The following is a 24,494-nucleotide window of genomic DNA, read 5'->3' on the forward strand; positions in this document are numbered from 1 at the left end:
AGAATATGTATAATTGGATCATAAGTCACTGTCCCGCTCAGTCAAAGATTACCAGTATGAGTTGTCAATTGCTGGGTAACAATATTATCACACACTTAGTGGCTTAAAACAATGCACATTTATTATCATAATTTCTGTCGGTTGGGAGTCCATGCACAGCTTTTCAAGGTCAACTGCAATGCTGCAATCAAGGTGTTGGCAAGTGCTGGGTTCTCATCTGAGGCTTGAGTGGGGAAGGACCTGCTTCCAAGCTCATGTGTTGGCAATATCCAGTTCCTTGCAGGCTTCCAAACCGAAGGAGTCTTGAGTTTTATGCTGGCAACAGCCTGAAGCTGTTTTTAAGTTCTTTGCCACATGGCCTTCCCCATATGGCTGTCCTTAATATGAAAATCACTTCTTCAAAATTAGCAAGGGAGAGAGTCCCCTAACAAGACGGTTGTTGTGGTCTTCTGTAATGCAATCACACACATCATCACACATACCCTGCTACCTTTACTGTATTCTCTTGGTTAGAAGCAGGTGACAGGTTCCACCCATATTCAATGGGAGGGGATTATGCTGGGGTGTGAATACCTTGAGGTAGGGATTGTGGGGGGCCACTGTAGAGTATGCTCACCATATATCTGGCAGGCAGGACAGAAAGGGGTCATGGGATGCTAAGTCTAGGGAGACTGGCTCAGGAGAACATGGGACCTCTAAAGACTTCAGTGCTTTCCTCAGGGATAAGTGAGACAAGGAAACTTCTTGGGTCAGTTTAGGAGGACTTCCTGAAGGATGTAGGATTTCAGAAACTCTTAGGACGACAGGAGAGAAGCAGTTTGGTAGACTTCTAAGGAAGATTGTTTAAAATGAGTGGGTTCGGAGGCAATATTAGAGTGGGAGGGGAATGACTAAACTTATGTTCTTTAATAAATGGTACCAGGATATGATCTTTTGCTGTACAAGTTATTGGTCTAGTGGCCTTCTAGCCTGTCCAGGTGAAGTTTCCTCTTCTCTTGCAGGTGTGGCAGTGTGGAGGGAAGATTGAGATCTTACCCTGCTCTCGTATTGCTCACCTAGAGAGACACCACAAGCCCTATGTCTTGGACCTGTCCTCTGTCATGCTGCGCAATGCGCTGCGAGTGGCTGAGATCTGGATGGACGAGTACAAATACATGGTCTACGCAGCTTGGAATGTACCTCTCAAGGTTTGTCATGGAACTGACCCTCAAAGGAGGAGGGAGGTGGTAGTAATGGTAGGGAGTGGAAAGAATTGGAGCAAAAGTGCCATCTCAGCCCCAAAGAATTAGGGCAAGGTCCCCACGGTGTGATAATAAGGACATCTGATGTTTATGTAATGATATTGTGTTCCAGGCACCATTCTATGTATTAACTCATCTAACTATCACCACATACCTATGGATTAGGTATATTTTTATTTTCATTTTACAGATGATGAAACAAGGCAAAGAGGTGAAATGAATTTGTTTTAAGTAATACAGGTAGAGAATGGTAGAGCCAAGATTCAAATCCAGGAAATCTGGCTTCTAGATTCCAGGTTCTTTATTACTTTGCCATGTTGGGGCATTCCTTGCTTGGGGAGGGAATTTGCTATCTTATGATGACATAAGCATGGCAGGTAGGGATGTTGGGTGGTGGGAGAAGGAACTGTAACCTTGGTAGGTGTACATGAATGAGGATGACCTTTTTGGCTAAGACTACACTGTATGCCCAGGCCACCTGAGGTCAGTGTGATGTGCTGTCTTCTGTTCCTGACGCTGTGGCTCTGGTCTCAAGCATGCTGAGCTATGTTTGAGGGTACAGGGGGCAGTTATCAGGAGACCAAGATGGTGGGAAACTTGTGGAATGAATCCAGAAGGGAAAAGAAATGGGGGCCAGGAATCAGGTTAAACAGCTGGGAACACTGTGACTGAAGAAAGTAAAATTGTGCAAAAATAGCTGACTTTTCCTCTTAATTCAAAGTCATTAGCATCCTTCTATTAGTTCACTGCTTGAAGAGAGTTATAGCAATTTATTCTGGTACCCCAGAATGCCAAGGGATGGTAAGAAAACAAGTACCCCTCTGGGAGATCCCTTGGCTGTTTATTTATTTATTTTTTCACCTCTACAGGATCATATTTATGAATGTCCCAAACTGTAAGGGGAATTGCCCCTAAATACATAACACCTAAATTCCTGTAAGGGATGATCTGAAATGAGCCATGAAGGAAACTTTTGAGAGGAGGGCAGATGCACAAGTGGTTCTCGCATTTCCTTTTCAATTTTGCCTCTGCAGTATTCTTGGACTTTGATTCCCTCAAACTATCACTTCTAGAAAATCTCTTTTAATTTTGTTGCCAGAATATTTCTTTTGCATGTTTTTCTGGTCCCGATAGGAAGCATGCCCTAATGATGTAAATGTTGTCTCTGACAGAAGCCGTCCAAGCCAGCTTGCTAATGATGAAAAAGAAACCTTAGTGATCCGACGATGCAGGCATTGCAAGTGGCTTTGAAACCACTGGGGTTCAGCGCTTTTCCCACTTTCCCTGGAAAACTATAAAATATCAAGGTCATCTCACAGGCTATCAGGAAAATACTCTGTTTCCTTGATGGAGTCAGGGAGGCTATACAGTCTGAGCTTATGGGCACCATGTCTTTCTGTGTTTTGTTTACAGAACTCTGGAATCAATTATGGAGACATTTCCTCCAGAAAGGCCCTCCGGGAGAAACTGAAATGCAAAACTTTCGACTGGTATCTGAAAAATGTTTATCCATTACTGAAGCCAGTCCACAGCCTTGTGGGCTACGGAAGAGTATGTATTACGCAATTGCAGTTTAGGTTTTTAAATGTCGGCCTGTCAAAGACAATGAAACCTGAAGGACGTGACTGTCCAGCTGAGGTTTCACAAAGCCCGGCTTGCCCAAGATTCCCTGCAACCTTGACTGCTTCCTTCCCTTTGCCATTGGACCTTCTGTTTCCTCTTCTCTCTTGCTCTAAAATCCCCATCTCTTTTCCTTCTTTCTGCCTCTATGTCCCTTTCTCCACCCACCAGGATGTTTGGTCGCACCTCTCAACTGAGCAGAGGGACCCCTTCCGTGTTTATGACGATGTTCCCGGGAAGTGGGCATCACAGCAGCAGGTCACTTCAGCATTTGCCTGTTTCCCAGGACTGAGGAAATGGCCTCTGGACTCCAGACCTCGGCTCCTTTTGGCTAGTGGTTTCTGGTGCCCTGAGTACACAGGGGAAAAGGCGGGGACTTCTTTCTCTGCCTCTTTCTAGCAGTGATGTGCTGTGTTTTGCCCCTTCAGATGAAGAACTCACTGGATGGAACCATTTGTCTCGATCAAGGACCTGCTCCACATCACACCCCCATTATGCATAATTGCCATGAGTACAATCCGCAGGTATTTTTTTACAATTTCCACTGCCTTCATAGGGTGAAGCCTGTTGTGGCTTAGTTCCTGGTAAACTTTGCCAGATTTAGACTAGGTGTTAGATGATGGGGAGGCAGATGCTCAGCATCTGTGGGTAAAGAATAAGGGTGAAACCCAAACGTGCACTCTTAACTGAATTTTCCTCCTACATCACTACTTCACTTCCTGGTTCACCTAGTTCACTTCCTGGTTCACACAGAAAGCCATGGCAAGATGGTGCCATCTTGGCTATGTTCTGTCTTGTTCATTTTCCATGGTAACGTGCACTGACAATCATCTCTGTAATCAAGGGTTAAGAATTAAATAATTATGATTACTGAGTCGCTGGATAGATGCCTTTTACTTCTAGTCTATTATGAAATAACTAAAGGTTAATGTCTGATATTAATGAAACTGGCTAGAGTGACCTCACCTTTGAAGATGGTCATTTCCAACTGAAAACCTGCCATTGTGATGATTATTGCAGATGGATCTTACCTTTGGATATAGTCATTTCTAACCAACACCTGCTATATGATGATTGTTCCCCACTGATCTTACCCTAGTATATAAACATGTTTATTGACATGATAACCATTCCTCCCTCCTCTGTTTGAAATCCATAAGAAAAATCTGGTAATCGACTCTCATTCTGTACCTTCCTTTCCTCAGATGCCATGATCTCTGATAATAATGGTCTTGTGCTTGTAGTAACATTGCTACTAGTCTTGGTTTTGCCATCCTGTTCAGCCCCTTAATGTTTATTAATGAAGGAACTTGAACCAGCCCCACCCCAGTTACTCTTTATCATAAACTGCTAAGCCTGGATATTATAAAGCTGTCAGGATTGTGGCAGTTCCACGAGGCAGTTTTTGGGCCATTAGTGCACTGACCTCCTTTGCTATGAGCAAGCAAATAAACTCTTTCTCTCCTTGAAACCCCTCTGTCTCAGGATTGGTCTTTAAAGTGCATCAGGTGGACAGAACCTGCTTTTGCTTGGTATCACCTCCAATTCCTTTCTTTCCCCTCCTTCCTCTGTCCTCTCTATCTTCCCACTGTCCACAACAAGAAATACACACTGCTTACATGTCCTGGGAGATGGGCAGGTGTGAAGCCACCTGTGGCTTCTTCTGTAGAAGGGGAAGCAAACGGCTCGGAAAGAGAGAGGCTGTGAAGTCCCTCCAAAGGATGCAAGAGCTCTGGAGGGCCTTTGCTCTGAGAATATTCACATCTATCGTCTTATGTGGCATGTTGCTCTCCCAAGAATCTTTTTGGAGTATGCATGCTGGATATTATTTCCATTTTTATAGATGAGACACAAAAACAACCTGTTTGTCCATACTCATTGAGCAGGGGAGTGTGTCAGATTAAGATGCAACTAGAAAATGACCTTGAATTAAAGGTTCAATACGGATCAGCAGAATATCCCTGTCTACATATAATAACATGACTTCAAAATGCTGTTTGACCTAATGTAAGGGGGAAATGGAAAGGAGAAATGAGATTGTAAGGCTGTGAGTCTCTAAAAAAGAGTCTGGAGGTTGTCAGAAGGAATGCCCTTATGCACAACTGAGCAGAGTCTAAGAGACAGATAAAGTGGATACAACCCCAGGTGTTGGTTCTTTTGAGGGATAAAGAGACCCACGGGTTCTATGGTCATGGCAGATGGGGTTCACAGCTATGGCAGATGGCCCTTCTTTGGAGCTGGTGTTTCTGCGTGATGGAATTGGACTCAGAGGGGATCTCTTTTCACAAGACTTGCATGCTACTTTATTGGAATTGTAGTTGGTGCTGGGGTTTAAGATATATTTAGGGGATTTGAATCTCTGGACTGATAATATGACACCCAGGCCCAGAGCCTCAACAGACTTCAGCTCCTACACTCTGATTTATTGGACTTACCCCACTCAGCTAACATGGAGTTGAAGAAGGTCAACCACCACACCATGGAGCCTAGAGTGTCTACAACTGAAAGCAGGAGGAGTGCATCCAGTATCCATGTGGAATCTAAGCCCCCACTTGACATAGATGTGCAATGGACACAACCAATCCAATGTCCACAGAGAAAATGTGGAATGGGTGTGGGAAGGGTAGCCATGGTGGCTGCTGGGTTTGGGGAATGGGAGGAAGAGATGAGATGTGGAGGTGTTTTCGGGACGTGGAGTTGTCCTGGGTGGTGCTTCACGGACAATTACGGGACATTGTAGATCCCCCCAGGGCCCACTGGACGGAACGTGGGAGAGTGTGGGCTATGATGTGGACCATTGACTATGGGGTTCAGTGATGCTCAGAGATGTACTTACCAGGTGCAATGGATGTGTCACGATGATGGGAGAGAGTGTTGCTGTGGGGGGAGTGGGGAGTGGGGGCGGTGGGGTTGAATGGGACCTCATATTTTTTTAATGTAATTTTTAAAAATAAATAAATAATTAAAAAAAAAAAGATTCATCCATGTTAAAAAAAAAAAAAAAGAATTCGAAAGAAGGCTGCCTGAGAAGCAGCCCAGTTGGGCTTTCAGTGTCAGCTTTCTGAAGTTCAGTTGTTTTTTTTCTTCAAAGATATGCTCCCTCATGCCATGCAAGCCATGATTTTCTGTTTTGGTCCTTGTCGGGAAGGAAGCAGGCTAGTGTCCCCTCCCCATTCCCAGTTTCACCCTGGAATAAACTGGGGATTGGGGAGGAAAAAAACAGAGGTAACACCTTGTTATCCAGGAAAGGACAGTGCTCCCACATGGCGATTACTTTTCTAGGGGACCAGTGAGCTGTCTTGGTGGAGGTTAAGGATCATCCTGCTGACACTCCACTTTGCCCCCTTTTAGAATGTCTACTACCTCCTAACTGGGGAATTCTACGTGGGACCACTGATTGCACAGAGATATCCTGATGATCGCTGCTTGACAGACCCTGGTGTACGGGAGCAGCCCTCTTTAGAGCCGTGTTCCCAGGCAGCCACAAATGGACTGCACATATACTGGGATTTTCAACAGGTGAGTCCTGTGCTTTTAAAAGGATAGATATATTCAAATGCTTTGTGAGGGGTTCATTCACCTTTGACTTGACTGTATTTTAGAAGATTATTTTCCAGGGGCAACATGTAGAAAAAGTGATAAATCTGGCTGAAATTAAGAGGATGAAATGTGTGAGGGACTGATGGAAAAGTCTTGCCTTTAATGTCAACATCAGATGACCAAGAACAGGGTGGAGGACTTCTGGCTTTGTTCACATGGCATTGAATGGAGGATGTGGCTGACCAAAGTCTCCAATGACTGATGGATCTATGTGTGATGGGGCTGACCGGGCAGCTGCTGACCTCTCAGGCCACTCTGGCAGGAGTGTGATGTCCTGATGGAGGGAGGCATTACTTGGCTGGTGCTCGGTCCACGGCAGGACCGGCTTCGGTCCATGTGTTGCATTGGAGGAGATGTGGCCACTCTAGCTCAGCAAAGGCTTTTTAACTCCTTTGAGAATCTGCTGCTAAGTATAGACAGTCTCTCTCCAGGAAGGCATACCTATACCACCAGTGCGGGCATTTTGGCTTACAAGTCTGTCTGCACTAGACACTATCAACTAGAAGGGAGAGCAGGGAAAAGTCTTCCCAGTCCCTCCCTCACTGGAAGCTCTAGTGATAGGAACTACCTGTACTTTTAGGAAAGACCCCATTCCATCTTACCTTAGGCCCCTGTTCACACGTGGCTCCCACGTAAAATCCAGCTGAACATACATAAAAGAAACCAGAGAAGAGTCTTAGAGGATGTGAGGGAAGTCATCAAAGGATATGTTGAAGAGCAGTTGAGAGAAAATAACCCAAAACATTAGTATATTATAATAGCCAAGGTTCATTGAGCACATATTATGTGCCAGGCATATGGGCTAGGGTTAAACATTTTTAAATTAATCCTTACATAAATATAATAAGAGAAGCATTATCATCTTATCTATGACGTAACCAAGGCACAGACAAGTCACATAACTTGTCCAAGGTCCCAAAGTGTAGTAAACGTTAGACTGGGACTCAAATACAGAACCTTAATTGCAGTGTGCCATTGCCTGGTGCTTGGGAAGTTTGATTCTGAAAAGGAGGACAAAACTGATTGATTGAAAAGGATGGTAGAGTTGAGGTTCCCACCTGCATCTAGTAATTTGATATTTGGGTACATTTAAAGGTAGTAGGAAAGGACTCTTCAGAGAGAGAAATGAAAGGACGCTGCTGTCCAGAAGGAGTGGGCCCTCAGGCATGGAGGAGGGCTGGGCTCAGCACACAGGGAGCTGCTGGGGGTTGAGCCGGGCCCGGGACAGCTGTTTTGACGTTGACCTGCTGGGGGTTGACCCTGGCCTGGGGGGTAGGGTGGGGACTGACTGGACTTGTGGTCTTCTCGAGGAAGTGAGAAATAAAGAAATGTATTGAAAGTGAGGCTTCAGGGGTGGGAACTGAAGGGTGGAGCTGGCTGCAGAAACCTGGAGAAGAAACCCTGGGCGGTGAGCCCAGCTCTGCGGCCAGACTGCTGTCGGCCCCTGCTGCGGAGCGAGCCCTGTCCAGGAGCGTTCCATGGTCTAGAAGGGGGGGTCTGGGAAGGGGCACCCGGAGGGGAAGTTCAAGAACCTGGAGAGAAGCCCTAGAGGAGGGGGCACCTGGGGAGGTGAGGGTGAATGGAGGGGGGGCAAAGGAGTCCAGGGTGCCCAGGAGCAGGCAAATTAGGGGGCAGGGGATGTTGAGGGGCAGTTTGTGAATGAAAGAGATGGGAGGCAGGGAGGTGATGGTTAGAGAGGGAGCAGAGAATTGGAGATCTTAGAGCTGTAGCCCTGCTTGGTGGGTTTTTGTTTTAAAGATTTATTTATTTATGCCCCCTGTTGTCTCATTGTTTGTGCTCGCTGTCTGCTTGTCTTCTTTTTAGGAGGCACCAGAAACCGAACCTGGGACCTCCCATGTGGGAGAGAGGTGCTCAATCGCTTGAGCCACCTCAGTTCCCTAGTTTGTTAGTCATTGTCTGTCCTCTTTGTGTCTCTTTGTTGAGTCATCTTGTTGCATCAGCTGGAGAGATGGCATGATCTCCAGTTGTTGAGCCTGAACCTAAGGAGGAACGAGCTGAGGGGGCCTGAGGGTGGCACATGGAGCAAAGAGAAGGACGACCCTCCAGTAGGATGGTCAAAAGCAGATGAAAGGACATTTGCTGCATGCCTTTCATGTGCCAGGCACAAGATGCTCAATAGCTATTAACCTTAATTTTGACCCTAATGTTAACTCTCATCCCACTTCATAGATGGAGAAATTGAGACTTAGAGAGGGTAAGTAATTTGCCTAAGGCCACACAGTTTTGTATGCGATAAGGCAGGGATTCAAACCCAGGCTCTAGCTCTAAAGCCCACAGTGTCATGTCCCCCGCAGGAAACCTTGGTGAAGCCCCATGATGCAGAAAGGCTGGAAGTTGCTGCCTAGAGCCAAGGGGAAAATGGGCTGAACCTCCTGAATGTGGCTTCCGATTTGGTTCCATAACAGTGCCTTGCCATGGAGGGAGGGGGAACACACAGTGAGGGTGATCTTGATGGACTTCCTGGACTTGGGGGCTGAAGAAGTGGAAGGAAGACCAAGTAGAGAAGGACCTGTGGGTCTTTATGGCCCCTTCATGCCCTGCCAGTCATTACTGACTTGATGCTTCAACCTCAGCAGAGGCTGATGTTATCACGTGAAATCAGCACTTGCCAGCCCTGACCCCAAAGCATGGAATACTCCCAGATTTGTGGTTAATTGGTCATGGGGCTGGTGGAGAAAGCACTGTCGGATCTAATTCTACACTTGGCTTCATTTCCCTGCCAGGATGACTTGCAGAGAATTGAGGGGACCCCTCAAGCATGACCACAGTAGGGAGAGGAGGAGTAGGCAGGCAACAGGCTCCTAGAACATTTCAGTACCTTGACTCTGTCTCTCTTCTCACCCAGGGAGGAGCTGTCATAAACAGGGCCACCAGACGGTGCCTGGAGATCAAGAGGGACCCTTCAGGTACCTATGTGCCTGTGCTGCAGACCTGCACCACTCAAGTGTGGGCTATACAGCATGTGCTTGGAAACTGGCCATCCCAAAATGGACTCATCCCAAAAAAGATTTGATGTGTGAGCCAGCTCTTGCAACTGGCCTGGCTTCTACTCTTGGCACTGCTCAAATTGGGAGAGAAAGAAGGTGTGTGTGTATGTGTGTGTGTGTATGTCTGTGTGTGTGTTCACTGCAGCTCCAGCCTGGCATGCACAGGTATGGGGAGATGAGGCCTGTGCATTTTTCTTGGGTGTCTCTGCTGGGGAAGGGAAAGGAAACGAGGATGCCTCAACCCACTTCCCTTGGGAGTTCATGATATAGCTCAAATACCATTCTTGGGAACTCCCTGAAATAGCCAGCCTCAGCTGGCTGTTACATGGCGAGAGAAACAGGAAGGTGGAAGTTTATCTTTGGCTTCTGCCATCACTGTTTAGTCTTCATTCCCTACAACTACCATCACCATCTGCCCCACACCTCCTCCCCCAGCTCATCTGCTCAGTCTTCCTGGGGCCTGTTCCACATGAGAGGCTATTTAGGTGATACCAGTTCAATTGAAGGCCTGAAAGGACCCTCTATGAAGGCATGGACAGCTCCTACCCCCTCCTTTCTTGACTATCCTGAAAGATGCAGAAAACAGACAAGTAACTGTTCCAGAATGTCTGAATCCTTAAAAATTTCTTCCGTTCAACCTCTTACACCAGTTTCATTTGGACTACTCAGTCTCTCCCATGCCAGAAAGAATCCAGGGTCTGAGCAGTTGAGAGAAGCTACCTCACCTAATCACTGCTCTTCAAGGGCAAGTGCATAAAGAATGATAGAAAAATCCAGGTCCGTCTGAGTCGTTCTCTAGGTAAATCATAACCTTTAATAGCTTACCCTGGGGAGTATGGGGAAAACGAGGCAGGCCATCAACAATTAGGGCCAAAAGAAGGGACTTTAGGCTAAAACCCAAGGCTGTCCATTGGAGAGGTCCTTCCCCCTAGTTGGTGAGTTGGGAGGATATAGCCAGGGCTGCTCATTTTGGGCATTGTCTTGGAGGTTGGCGGGAGTGGGCACCATGGTGGGAGAGGATGTTGGATGCTGCTGTGTGTGTTGTGTCGTGGACTCACTTTTCATTTGTGCATTCTCTGGGCTACTTCCTTAGTGGGCCACTTGCTCCTTTGAGGCCACTGTCAGGGCTGCCTGGGTTTGATTCTGGGACTCACTAGACTTCCTTTAAGCATCAGCCAGGCAAGACACTGATTGTTTTAGCATAGAGTTAAATCAGGTGATATTTTTAAAAATTAAAAATGTATGCAAATCATAAATGTACAGCTTGATAAAAGTTTTTGCAAAGTGAGCACATCCATATCAAAAACTAAAACATCACACTTAAGATGTTATTATGAAAAAATTAAGGAAGAAGATAAATGATAAGCAAATGTATAGCTTCTAGCTTCTGCCTAGAAAACTGAAGGGAAAACACAAGTTAGAGCAAAGTTATAGAAAAGCATGTGCCCAATTGAAACATATATATTATATTATACCCTTAAACATAAGAAAAAGATGTTTAACCTTGCTCAGAGAAATGCAAATGAAAACTATACTGAAACTATATTGAAACTATATAATTTTTCACTTAGATTCGCAAAAGTTAAAAAGCACATTCTGTTGGTGAGGCGGTGGAAAACAAACAATCTCTTGCATTAATGTGGGGATGCAAAGTTATACAATCTTTTTGGAGGGATATTTGTCAATATATAAAAAGACTATATATATATATATATTTCATTTGTGCCAAACAATTCTACCTCTAGGAATTTATTCTGGAAATATCCCTCCAAAATAAGGAAATACAGATGCACAAATTAATTCTTTGCAAAATTGTTTATAATTGCAAAATATTGGAAATACAGTAAATTTCCATGTGTTGTAGAGTGATTGAATGCATCCATACAATGGGGTGCTGGGAAGCTATGAAAAAGAACAATAAAGATCTTTTTGAACTGATGTGGAGTGATTTCCAATGTATTTTAAAGGGAAAAGGAGCAAAATAGCATCTTTAATATGCTACCTTTTATGTGAGAAATAAGAGGAAACCATACATGTATCTGTTATCTCTGCAAAATGAAACATGAGAAGGGTAAACCAGAAACTAAGATTGGTTACCAATGGGAGTGGTGATTGGGACAGCTGGGAGGGGTTTGGGACAGTACAGGGTAGAAGAGATGTAGAGAGAGAGGTAGTTCTGCAAATATACATTTTTCTATAGTTTTGACTTTTATAACCATGTTATATTTTACATACTCAAAACATAAATACATAAATTCACAGGTTTAGGGGAATCCCCAAAAGGAGTACAAACACATACACACAACAGTGAGCACAGTTAGCATCCAGCATCTGGATCTTGGTGTCTAAATATCATTCTCCTATAAAAGGAATGAGAACGCTTTGGAGAAATAGCTGATTTCAGTGATGGGGCTGGGACATCTTCCTATGTTAGAAAGTAAGGATATACTCAAAGAATGATGGAGACATGTCAAAAGAGCACAGCAGCCAGGTCAAAAGGTTCCCACTGGCCAAACTGTGACAATTTGAACATCAAGATAAATGAATGATCATAACAGCTTATAAACCATAAAATAAAATAAAATAAAATAAGAGTCCATACCAATGAATAAATAAATAAATGAGGAAGAAGGGAAAGCTCTTCCACATAGTCAAATGCCAACTAACAAATGTAGAAAGAATTATAGAATTAGAAGAGCACCATACAATTGTTTCAGGCAAGAATCATCAATGAATGCTAAAACTAGTGGGTGAAAAGTTTGCTGAGAAACAGGGTACATCCCTAGTATCAAAGTAAGTCCCAGAAGATACTGATTAACCATCAAGGGAGAAACAGTAATTTCTTGGTGGAGAAACCTGATGGACACCAGGTAAATATCACTAGTTAAGGAACAACTAGATATCATGTGCCTCCTGCTCTGATGAACCGGGAAGAACATAATAGTACTTTTATGCTGGTCCTGACCAAAATGCAGAATCTGAATCTAATCTTGAGGAAACATTAGTTAAACCCAAACTGAGGGACATTCTTCAAAATAAATGGTCTGTTTGCTTCAAAAAGATCAAAGTCATGAAAGACAAAGGGAGACTGAGTAACTTTTTCACATTAAAGGACTAAAGATATATAAAAACTAAATGTAATGTGTGATCCTGAATTGGATCCTGGTCCGAATGGAATCCTCTCACTCCTTGCAGTAGAAAGTACAACAACAGACAGCTGGTGAAATTTGAATAAGGTTTTTTGACTAGATAATAGCATAGTATCAATGTTATTTTCCTGATTTTGATCATTGTACTCTGGTTAAATAAAAGAACGTCCTTTATGTTAGTAAATGCACACTGGATGGATTAGGGGGAAGGGGCATTATCTCTGAAGTTAAAAACAATGACTTCTTGGTATTCTTGGTAGTTGTGTTCTATGTGAACACTGAATTAGCGAATACTGAACCATAGGCCCTGGGGGAAATATAGGGTTAGGCTTCTGTGAGTCTCTGGAAACAATGTTTTTGCCAACTCATCAATACATAATCTTGTTTTATGTGCATTTCTGTTTAAAGGCATCTTATTTAATACACATTTTGATTCATTAACACCGAACTCATGGCTGAATGCACTATAACTCATGTCTGAGGGAAGCTTATCTAACTCATTTATTTCCTCTGTAAGGCACATCACAGCCTTCTTGTGCTTAGGAATACTAGACAGCATTTTAGCCTCATGCTTGTGGGCCATTCAAAAATTTTTAAAAAATTGGTAACATATCTCCTGAGAGCCTCCATGTTGTTCAAATGTGGCCTCTCTCTAAGCCAAACTCAACATATAAATGCATTACATTACCTTCCCCCCAGCATGGGACAAGACTCCTGGGGATGAGCCTCTCTGGCACTGAGGGATTACTACCAAGCATCAGCTGGTGATCTGGTGATGCAACTGGAAAAAGACCTTGAATAAAAGGGGGAAAAGGTAAAGACAAATGAGTTTATATTGACTAAGAGACTTCAAAGTGAGTTGGGAGGTCATCAGAGAGATAATGCTTATGCATGTCTCAGAAGGATCTCACAGATAGCCAAAGTAGATACTACCCCAAATAGTGGTGCCCTGAGGGCTCTGGAGACACCCAGGTTCTATGATCATGGCAGATAGTTCTGGAGTTTGGTGCCTTGCCAGTGGACCATACTTTGGAGTTTGTGCTCCCACGTGTGAGAGTGTTGACTCAGATGTGACTTTTCTACACATGCCTCTTCTGTCCCTTTTACTGTACCTATAGTTGGAGCTGGAGTTGGTAGGTGTATGTCCAAGAGACTTGAATCTCTGGGCTGTCCATGGGCCTCAGCAGAGTTGCAGGCCCATTCTCCAATTCACTGGACTCACTCAGGAAAACTAACAAGGACATGAGGATGGACAACCACCACACAAAGGAACCAAGAGAGTCTACAACTGCAAGCAAGAGAGTCCCATCCATCAGTCAATATGGGGTCAAAATCCCCTCTCAATTAGAGGAGGAATGGGCATCACTATCACAGAATCCTCAGGATTGGGGGATAAAATATGGACTAGAGTGGACTTACTGGTATTCTACTATAGACTTATTGTGATTCTAACAATGGAAGAAATTATATCATTGATGTGGAGACAGTGGTCCCTGGGGGTGCTGAAGTCAGGGAGAGGGAAAAAGAGGTATAATATGGAGGCATTTTCAGAATTTGGAATTGTTCTGAATGACATTGAAATGACAGATACTGGCCATTATATATCCTGCCATAACCTACAGAATTGAGTGGGAGAGAGTATAAACTACAATGTAAACTATAATCCATGCTTAGTGTCAATGCTCCAAAATGTGTCCATCAATTGCAATGAACGCACCACACTAATGAAAGAAGTTGTTAATATGGGGAAAAGTGAGAGGTGTGGGAAGTGGGGCATATAAATATATTTATATAACATTTTATATAACATATTTTTATATAACATTTTATGTAATCTAAGTATCTTTTAAAAAGAAATAAAAATATATTTAAAAAATGGTAACAATAAAATTTCCCATTTAAATCATTTTTAAGTGTACACTTCAGTGGTATTAATTACACTCACAATGTTGTGTTACTATCACCACCATCCATTACCAAAACTTTTTCTCTCTCCAACAAATAATGCTTAGGCCAGGGATTTCTGCTCAAAGCACCTTGTCAACATTCTTCTACTCTTTTAAGATTCTCATTAACCGTTAAATGAGGATATGGCTCATTTGATATGTTTTGTAACCAAGGGTAAATTAAGGAAGAAAGTGCTGGTACTTTCATGTTTCTGTAGGCACTTTGTCTTGTCGTTTGCTGCAGCCCCCAAATCCCAGCCATTTCCCCATCATCAAGCTCGCTACTTCCCCTTCCAGAGAGCCTACCGCCAGGCCCTGCCCACTTGACTAGTGCTTCCATATGGGGATTTCTTTCCAGCATTGATTGGGAAATATCTATGTTTCTCCCCCTCCCCCCAATTTCCAAGTAAAGTCAGTTGGGAAACTGGGGAAAACAGGAAAGAGCTTTATAATTCTTGTAAGAAATTAAAGCTTTGCAAGTAACTTAGAGATGTTACTGGTTTGAAGAAATCCCTTGAAGTCAAATGGAAAGCAAGTGTCAAACACTCTTTTGACGGAGTCCAAAGTTAACATTGATATTTCTGGAACTGGGGACAAGAGCATGTGGGAAAATGCAGTCACAGTCTAATCAGTCAGCTGTGCTTATTGCAGTAAGTATGTTAAAATTGTGTGTTCCTGATCTGTCTGCTGTAATGGTGAATAATTGTTGCAAAGAAAAGAAATATGAGTAAGGTTTTATGTATAGTATACTTTGTACATCATACAAACGTTTCCAAAAGGAACAAGTTTTGGAAGCAAAATAAGTCCTTTCATCATGTGCTTCTCAGCAGTGCTGCTCATTGTGCTAGGAAATCAGAATATTATATTCTTCAAATACTACCCAATGATGTTTTCTGGCATTTTCCAGGGTTTGAATATTTGCTATAGGTTATAGTTCTTTGTAAATATTTCTCAACTTAATATTTCTTTTTTATTAAACACTTTTTAGATATCCACAGTAAGAAGTTAAATATATCATTAATTTTGGGAATAATTAAAGAATAACATAAGGTTTGGAATTATCAAGAATTCCCGAGAATTCTGATTTTTCATGCCTAAATCTCAAGGATAATATCTGTAAGGAATTTGGAAGCACTGCCCTGATGGTGCTTAAACCTGCTGGGTGGTCTGCCTTGATTAATTGCTCTGGATTCTCCATTAAACACTCAATCTAACAGATTTCCTTCAGTTTTCCTTCATAAATGTTTTACGCTTTTTCCATGATTTTTCTTTTTGTTTTGCAAAAAGTTTTTAAGTGCTTTTCAAAAAAAAAGTTATGTTCCAGCTGTTCCGTAGTGGTCTTCTATGTAGCTTGGTATACATGGGCTGTGGTTGGCGTGAGAGGCGTGGCTGGGTGGCCCCCAGAGAGGACAGTGTCTGGTGGGTCCCTGGTGGTCCCAGTGGTTCTTGTGACTGTAGCAATCTTGTGACTTTTCAGTCCTCAGGAGCTTATTTCTGGGCAGGAGAGTTCTGTTGGAGCACGGAAGAAGATGGGCTAGCTCCCAGAATGTCCTCTGATCTGGGGAGGTCAGGGTGTGGAGGGAAAATCTAGGAATATGTTGCAATAACAGTGGCAACAAAAGAAATCTAACGGGCAAGGTTCTAGCATCATAATCTGTGGACCTGCTTTCCTCCCAAAGTCCCCCCTCCCAGCCCTTATTATGGAATTCCCTCCCTGCCTATTGGAACACTTTCCCCCGGTGTAAAGGCCTGTGGGTTCGGTGCCCCAGATTCCTGGAGATGCTCTGGGCACAGACGCTCTGCTTTCTGAGCCTGGGTCCTTCCACGCTCCTGTGGGTATCTCTTTCCCGGTGAGAGTGGCCTCTAGGCCACACCTAGAGAGGGTGAGCGCTCTAGTCTACTGCTAGACTTGGGAATGGCTACTTGGTGGCCCTTGCTTTGCTCCCCTGTCTGGAGCACATACCTCCTAAGTCCCCCAGCAAGACTTTGGGAAAGGAGAAGCAGAGCAGGACGGCAGAAAAGCCTTGGGCCAGGGCAACAGGATAGTGACTGCAAAGCTGATTTGGCGGCTGGAGGGCACTGCTGGTTGGAGGTGTGGCTCTGTGGGTACCAGTATTGCCAGTGGCAGCTCCTGCAGGCCCTAAGAGAGGGTCAAAAGGGAAGCAGATCCTGCGGGATGATGGCAGGGGTGGGTGGGCAGGGGAGTTATCCTTGTCTCCAGTAGCTGCTGCAGCAGGGTCCAGTGGCACTGCCCTCAGAGAACTCTGCCAGTGGCAGGTAATGGGTCAGCCTGAACATGTTTATAGTAAAGCTTGGGGTTCAGCCAGGCAGAGTGGTGTGAAAGAGCCACGGGAAGAGGCCTCTATCTGTAGCTGCTGCTTCTGTTACTCCCCTCTGGTGGCTCTCTTACCTGTGCCCGAGGTTCTCCTTGCCTCTACCCAATCTTAGGTGCTAGGATCTTTGCATCTACATTAACTCAGCTCCAGCAGATCAGGCACTGGCTGCTGATTCATCAATGGCATAACATATTCTTGCCAACCAGCAGGCAGCAGTAAGTCTTTACTCAAAAAGGCCTTGTTGCTGCATCTTTAACCCTGGGCAGGCTGTTTTCCATGAGGATTCTCTGTTGGGGTCCTACCCCAGCCCTTAGGATCTTGAGATGAGCTCTGTAAAGGGAGTATGGCCCTACCCGCAGAAGTCACCTTTCTTCCTTGAATTCTTTGAGACAAGGAGGATGCCTTAGGGCCCTGGGAAGAAACACCCTTAAAAAATGAAAGCATGAAGTCATCTTTCCAACTTCACTCCTACCCATCTCCGAACACTTTGTAGCCAAATTCTCTTTTTTAAAAAGAGGCAGGATTCAGGGGTCCTGGGCAATATCCAGGGCCTGGGCAGAAGCAGCTCTCCGGCTTGTGGCTCCACACTGTCCTGCAAGTGAGAACCAAGAGCCAACGCGGGAGACCCCCGTCCACCTTGAGCTTTTCCAACCATCTTGTTTACGGCCAGGAGAGTTTGGGAAAGGTCAAGCAGCCCAGGGTGCCTGCGCATTCGAGTCCTGGGCAGTTCCATCCAAAGGCAAGGCAGGGAGTTCTTCAGAGAGCAGCCAAGGTGACGGGGGGAGGGTGCCTGTGGTTGGGGAGTGCTCCTTTGGGCAAATAGACTGGTTGGCTGGTGGCGCCCTGGACTCAATATAGTACAATAAACAGGCAACTGTTCTGTTGGCCTGGGGCTGGAGCGGTCTGGCAAATTCATAAGTGGAGAGCCTTCACCTCAGACCTGCTTTGGATAAGCATCCCCCTGTTGGGGTCTCTGCCAACACCCTTGTCTGTCTCTTCTCCATCCTTAGATCCTTCTGGCTCCAGACAAGTTCAAAGTTTCCTAGTCTTCTCAGCGAAAGGCCTCAGAGAGATATTTGTAGGAGCCTTTTCATTATGAGCTCCTGTTTGAAAACCTGGCTGTGTGCTCTTATTCCAGGCCTGCTGTTGGCACCAGTGTTCTAACAAGGATCAACTTCTATCCCCTACTTCTCCCCTTTTAAGTCAAATGTGGAAAAACTCCATTTGGCAGTTCCTTTCCCTGAAATAGCAACAAGAAGAAAGACATCTCAGATTTTTTAAAAAGCAGGCTGTATAGAAAAATCAAGGATTCTTTTATAATGTTCTTTTTAATAGGTAATACCCTTCACTCCGTCATCATAGCCCTGATATTTGTGATTATAAATAGACCTCTGGCCCAGGTGTGCAAGAAAATTCTGAAGCCACTGTAAGGATTTTAAAAGGCAGTGTACGAAAAGATGCACGGCCAGAGAGAAAGTTGAGTTAGAGCCATCGGTCAGAGACTCTGAAAGGCCAAGACAAATCTGCGCTCCCCAGGCACGGCTCCGGGGACAGGAAAGGGCACTGGTGCTTACCTCAGGGCAGGGTGCTCACTCTGTCTGGTCTGGAGGGGCCTCGTAATAGGATGGTTTTCTCTGGACAGTGAGTATCCTCACAGAGGGACACCCTATTTCCCCTCCTTCACTCTCTACCTCCTACCACGGGGGTCAAAGGAAAGAGAAAAAGGGCCATTAGAATTCCTCTCTGTTATTTGAGGCCTCGTGGCTGCTGGATGTGTGCCCAGATAGATGTATCAAGTGTATGCAAACTTAGCTGTGTTTCTTTTGAATTTATGGTCTCCCACCCCCTTCCTTCCCCTTCCCACTTACAGACCTAATTTTTATTTTCACTTATTTCACACTTGGCAGAATCAAGATGGATGATGCAGGAAGGGAAGCAGGATACCTGGGGATCAGGGATGGGGCTGAAATGGGCTGGCAGGGAGTGAAGGAGGCTCTCACTTCACAGGTGGGTTTTGACAGCTTCTGGAGCAAGGTGGTACTCCCGGATGTGAATCAACAGAAGCTGGTGCTCCCTGCTCCTGAGGGCTGAGCTGTTTCAAAGATGTGGATATAAGTAAGCTAAGAGCCGAAAATTGATTTGGCCTAGGTGGAATCAAAGGATAAAGAAGAGAGGGGGTGAGCCCTGGGAAAGAAACAGAGTTGGTCCTACAAGTAAGCACAGCAGTCAATGGACATGTTTCCCTTACAGCCTTCTCCCTAAGGAAAACATAGAGAAACAAACAAATTTTTCATTGTAAAAGTTATATGTGTACATTGCAGAAATTTCAAAAACACAAAAAAGGCATAAAGAAAGCATCCATCAACTTACCAATTTTGAGATAACAATATTTCCCCTTTATTTCTTTCTAATCTTTTTTTTTTCTTTGAATCTATGTGCCTGAATATATTTTTGGATCTTATAACATTAGGATTATCCTTTACATAAAGTGGTAGATTCCTTTTTAAATTTGATTTTCCTATCAAAATCCGATGGTAGGGAAGCGGCTGTGGCTCAATCAGTTGGGCTCCCGTCTACCATATGGGAGGCCCTGGGTTCACGTCCAGGGGCCTCCTTGTGAAGGCGGGCTTGCCCGCGTGTACTGCGGGGAGCTGCAGAGAGCTGATGCAGCACGATGACACAACAAAAGGGAGACAAGCAGACATAGAACGCACAGCGAACGGACAAAGAGCAGACAGCAAGCAAGCTGCAGTGGAGGGGGGGAAAGAAAGAAAGGGGAAGGGAGAGAGAGAGAGAGAGAAAGAAATCCAATGGTATTCACTAGTCCATTATTTATGGATATAGAGGAGTTATCTGCCTGAAGACAAAAGTTCCTAGCACAGGCATTAGAGGGAAACTCTGTAGAAAAATGCTGTCAGAACGTCTCCTTTGGGTTGAGGTTTCGAGTGGAGGGGAGCTCTCCCTCAGCTTTCCAGCACAGCAGAGGTTGGTGCTCTGAGGTGGAAGAACCCAGATGGAGTCATGTTGGAAAAAGAGTTCTCTTCCCCCAGGGTGTGGCGGGAGGGAAGCCAAGGGGCAGGAGCTGCTCTGTGATGGTGGGCGAGTGATTCCCAGCCCTGTGCTGAGGGAAGTCCCCCAACCCTGGGGGGCGCTCCCAGGAGTTATTCACTGAGCCCCTAATATGGGCTGGGCATCGGGGACTGTGCAAATACCATTTGTCATTTGCTAACCGATCTGACAAAATAGGTGTTGTTGTCCACACTGTCCAGCTGAGGAAAGCCAAGAGCGTGAGGTCACATAACTGGTAAGTGACTGAGTGAAACATAACTCGGGTTTCTAAGACGGAAGCAGAATAGAACATAGGCTGTGATAGAAACAAAAAAACCTGGATTCAAACTGCTTTTGTTAAACCACAACTTTATTTTTTATTATAAGAGTAGTTAACTATTAATTGAAGAAAAATTTGCAACTAATCTCCCCCTTTTCTCTGGCATCAGGAGTTGAGAAATCTCTGCTTAACTGACTTTCCCTGTCAGGATCAGACATTAATTCTTTAAACAAACATTCATTTTTCTCTTTTTTTCGAGATCTATTTTTCATTTATTTCTTTCCCCTTCCCCCCTCCCCCATTGTCTGCTCCCTGTGTCCATTTGCTGTGTGTTCTTCTGTGTCTGCTTGCATTCTTCTCAGCAGCACCAGGAATCTGTGATCTTTTTGTTGCATCATCTTGCTGTGTCAGCTCTCCGTGTGTGCAGCACCACTCCTGGGCAGGCTGCCCTTCTTTTCATGTGGGGCTGCTCTTCTTGAGGTGTGCACTCCTTGCGCGTGGGGCTCCCCTATGTGGGGAACACCCCTGCGTGGCAGGGCACTCCTTGTGTGCATCAGCACTGTGCGTGGGCCAGCTCCACACGGGTCAAGGAGGCCCTGGGTTTGAACCTTGGACCTCCTGTGTGGTAGGTGGACAAGCTATCCATTGAACCAAGTCCGCTTCCCCATTTATTTTTCAATGACCATGTACTAGGCACCGTTAAGAGAAATTTTTTTAAAAAGGCTAAAATTTAGTCTCTGCCTTCACAAAGTAGATGTTATCATGGGGTTAGGCGGGCACTTAGAAGCTAAGTAGGCCACCGGCAGTGACTGGAGGAGGATTAAATAGACCTGGCGAGAGTCACAGAGGCCTGAAAAGGAAAGTGCGCTGCCCTCTCTGAGCCTCGATCATTTCACCTTTAAAATGAGAGAACTAGACAAGAGCAATGTCTGGCCTTAGCATCCCATAATCCTCCTCCCCTTCTCTAAGGTAAATTTGTTACACGGGGTATGCTTTTCCACATGTAGGGAGCTCTGGCTTTCCTGGGCAGCCTGGTCCAGAGCCCATGCTGGACAGTTGCCTTAAGGTCCCTGTCCAGCTAGTGACCTCCTTACACAAGTTTCCCCATGTTTGTGGTGGGCAGGGAGAGGTCTGCTCAACAACAAGTTCAGGTTCTACTTCTTTTCTACTTTTACTCTCTCCCTCTTTAAAATGCTTTATCTAGTGTGCTTTTTAATATTATGAAGCTTCTGTGTGAAACGAGTTTTTCTTTGTTTTTTGTTTTTAGTAATGAAAACCACACTGAAGATGTTTAGTAATCATGTTCTGTCACTGGTACCAAGTTTACCAAGGGAAAGTCTTTGTACTTTAGGCATTTCACTATATAGATAAGCAAACTATGAGACATGGCACGTCTCCTAGATATGCCAATTTTGGAGAACTGTCTAATGCACATGTGCCAATTACTGCTTGCACAGTACCCATTGACTTTTCAAATGAACTTTATCTGAATCATGTTTATCACAGATCTATTCTAACATAGATTTGACTAAATTTGTGGTGCCTTGCATAATGTTCAGAGAGTCATGTGCTTGTGAAGGTGGAAATAAGCTATTTTTAAAGCAAAAAAAAAAAAAAAAAAAAAAACCAAACAAACCCCAAACCCCTCAAATTCCCCAGAAAGATAGATCTTAAAGTTAAGATTTGTTCTGATTCAGCTCTGCATCCCTCCAGGTCCAGGCACACTGCTTTGTGTATAGAGGATGATTAATTAATGCAGATGAACAGCAGTTTTACATTTGAAACTTTTTTACGTGAAGTTTCAAAGCACCTGTATTAATTTCTTATTGCTGGTGTAACAAATTACTGGAAACTCAGTGGTTTAAGGCAACATAAATTTATTATCTAACAGCTCTGGAGGTCAGAAGTCTGAAATGGGTCTAATTGGGCTAAAAATGTGTTTCAGGACTAAGTTTCTTCTGGAGGTTCTAGAAACCATTTTGGGGGGACTTTTCCAACCTCTAGAAGCTGCCCACATTCCTTGGCTTGTGGCCCCCATCCACCTTCAATGCCCGCAATGACTGTTCAAGTGTTTCTCCCATGGCATCACTCTGACGCTTTTTTGCTGCCTTCTTCTGTTTTTAGAAGAAGCTCTTCTATTCTAAACATTGTTAAGTGGTAATAGTGGACCAGACAGTGAAAATCAAACATTACATTTTGGGTTACATGTAAATAAGGGAAAAGAATGTAACAAGGGTTACCAATTACACTATGCAACCACTTGCTTTGTATTTTATACAATATGTCTATTATTTTAAAATAATAAAACAATGGCCTTCATAGTGAATATTATAAAAAGTAAACAAAAACCATTGTGGTTACACTGGGCTCACTTAGATAATCTAGGATAATCTCCCTCTCTTAGATCATCTAATCAGTAAACTCAATGCTATCTTGTCATGTGTGATGGTTAGGCTAATGTGTCAACTCAGCCAGGTAATTGTGCCCTGTTGTTTGGTCAAACAAGCACTGGGCTAATTGTAATACAAGGACATTTATGGACCTTAGTCCTCTGTGACTTTACTGCACAGATAGCTGGGAGATTGCCATTAGCAATGAGTGATGCTTTATCCAATCAACTGAATGCCTTAAAAGGGGAGTGATTCCAGCATTGAGTGAGAATTTCTCACCTCGTCTTTGGACAGTTAATGTCTCCTGGAAACTCATCAAGGACCTTCACTGGACTTTCATCAGAGCCCCTGACTTGCAGCCTACCTGTAGAACCTGGACTAGTGCATCCTCATGGTCATGTGAGAGACTCTTATAGAATCTCTTACTAATGACAGATATCTCCTGCTCTTTCTGTTTTCCATACACCATGTAACATAATGTACTTGTAGGTCCCAGGCACTAGGATGTGGACATCTTTAGGGGACCATTATCCTGCCTACCACAGTGCCAATACATTTTCCTTCAGGATGCTGTTTATTCTATCATCAAGGTGTCCACATGTGTCATGTGCTATGATAGGTGCGGGAAATCGAAGACAAACAATACATAGTGTGGCAGGAGGCAAAAATGATCACTTGCAATGCAATCTGATAAGCACTCAATGTAGGTGTGCCAAGGGGGCTGTGAGAGTGCCAAGGAGGAGCATCAAACCCAGACTGGAGAAAGAGAGGGTGCTGAGCAGAGCTTTATGGGGGCTGGGACTAGGAAAGGGAGACCATGCAGAGGAGACAGCATGTGCAAAGTCCTGGGCAGCCCAAGAGCTAAGATAGACAAAAGTTACTGGAGCATAAGGTGCTCTCCCTACACTCTTCCTGTCCTGTCCTTAAGGAAGAGATTTGAGTCTGAACAAATAAGAATGGGGAGATCATGGTAGACCTTGTGTGAAAAGAGCTGAACCTGATGCTACAGCCACTGGGAAGTGACTGAAGGTTTTCAAACAGAGGAGTGATAGTGGGCTAACAGGCTGGCTGAGTATAATGACTTGCCAAGGATTCTCCCTTGCATGCATATGGCTTCCTTCCTTCTAGGGGCCATGCCTGGTTTGCTTTTTTCTAAGGTAAACTACACTTTTTCCAAGTGTAATCATGTTCTACCCCTCTGCCAACTCCCTAGCCTTTCATTGCTCCTGTTGGCTAAGGCTGCTTTGAGGTACTCCAAGATCGCTTTGTGGCATCTCTTCCCATATTATGCACAGGACCTAGTCTGGATCACCCCTCTCCCCACTGCTTCCAGTCTCTTTTTCCCCAAAGTCATCTTCATTAAGGCCTTAATTAGGACAGCATCAATGTCTTTTAATGCTTTGGTGTGAGATGATTGCTTGTCTCAGCAGATATTTTGCTTCCTTGAAAGCAGTCAAAGAAGTGATTATGAAGCAGCTGTGGTAGGGTGGCAAAAGCAGTGGATTTAGTCAGAAGACCTGGTTGCGAATCTCAACTCTGCTGTTGATCTGCCATTTGACCTTGGGGAGTAACATAAATTCTTTAAGTCTCAATTTCATTATATGTAGTCAGGGTAGACTAACTGCTGTAACCAGAAGTTTAGTGGGTTAACACAATAAAAGCTACATCTTACTCATGCAGTCCAGTGTGGCCTTATGCATAGCTCACCTCCAAACTGTGACGCAGGGACTCAGGATCCCTCCATCTTGTGACTCTCTTCCTTCCTCCCTCCCCCCAGAGTCCACAAAATCTTCCCATTGAGCTAAATAGCGGGGGAGAGACTACATTAAGTGGGATGTAGTTTTATGAGCTAAGCTGTGAAGTGACCGGTGTCCCT

General features: G+C 44.4%; 1 protein-coding gene across 4 annotated transcripts in view; it reads left to right on the forward strand.

The window, feature by feature from the left end:
• The window catches only part of GALNT8 (polypeptide N-acetylgalactosaminyltransferase 8), a 59,707-nt gene extending 48,300 nt beyond the window's left edge, over window positions 1-11,407 (forward strand). For 2 of the 4 annotated variants that reach the window (XM_004459023.4, XM_058282619.2), the window contains 5 exons: window positions 1,002-1,187; window positions 2,655-2,792; window positions 3,290-3,385; window positions 6,213-6,380; window positions 9,328-11,407. In XM_004459023.4, the coding sequence (XP_004459080.1) occupies window positions 1,002-1,187; window positions 2,655-2,792; window positions 3,290-3,385; window positions 6,213-6,380; window positions 9,328-9,495 (756 nt within the window). In that variant the 3' untranslated portion in view covers window positions 9,496-11,407. Of the gene's footprint in view, window positions 1-1,001; window positions 1,188-2,654; window positions 3,386-6,212; window positions 6,381-9,327 lie in introns of those variants that run through there. The other 2 variants (XM_058282618.2, XM_004459024.4) reach the window with 1 other exon arrangement.
• Window positions 11,408-24,494: the final 13,087 nt, after the last annotated feature.

This window comes from Dasypus novemcinctus, chromosome 20, assembly GCF_030445035.2.
Source record: "Dasypus novemcinctus isolate mDasNov1 chromosome 20, mDasNov1.1.hap2, whole genome shotgun sequence".
NCBI classification, from domain to species: domain Eukaryota; kingdom Metazoa; phylum Chordata; class Mammalia; order Cingulata; family Dasypodidae; genus Dasypus; species Dasypus novemcinctus.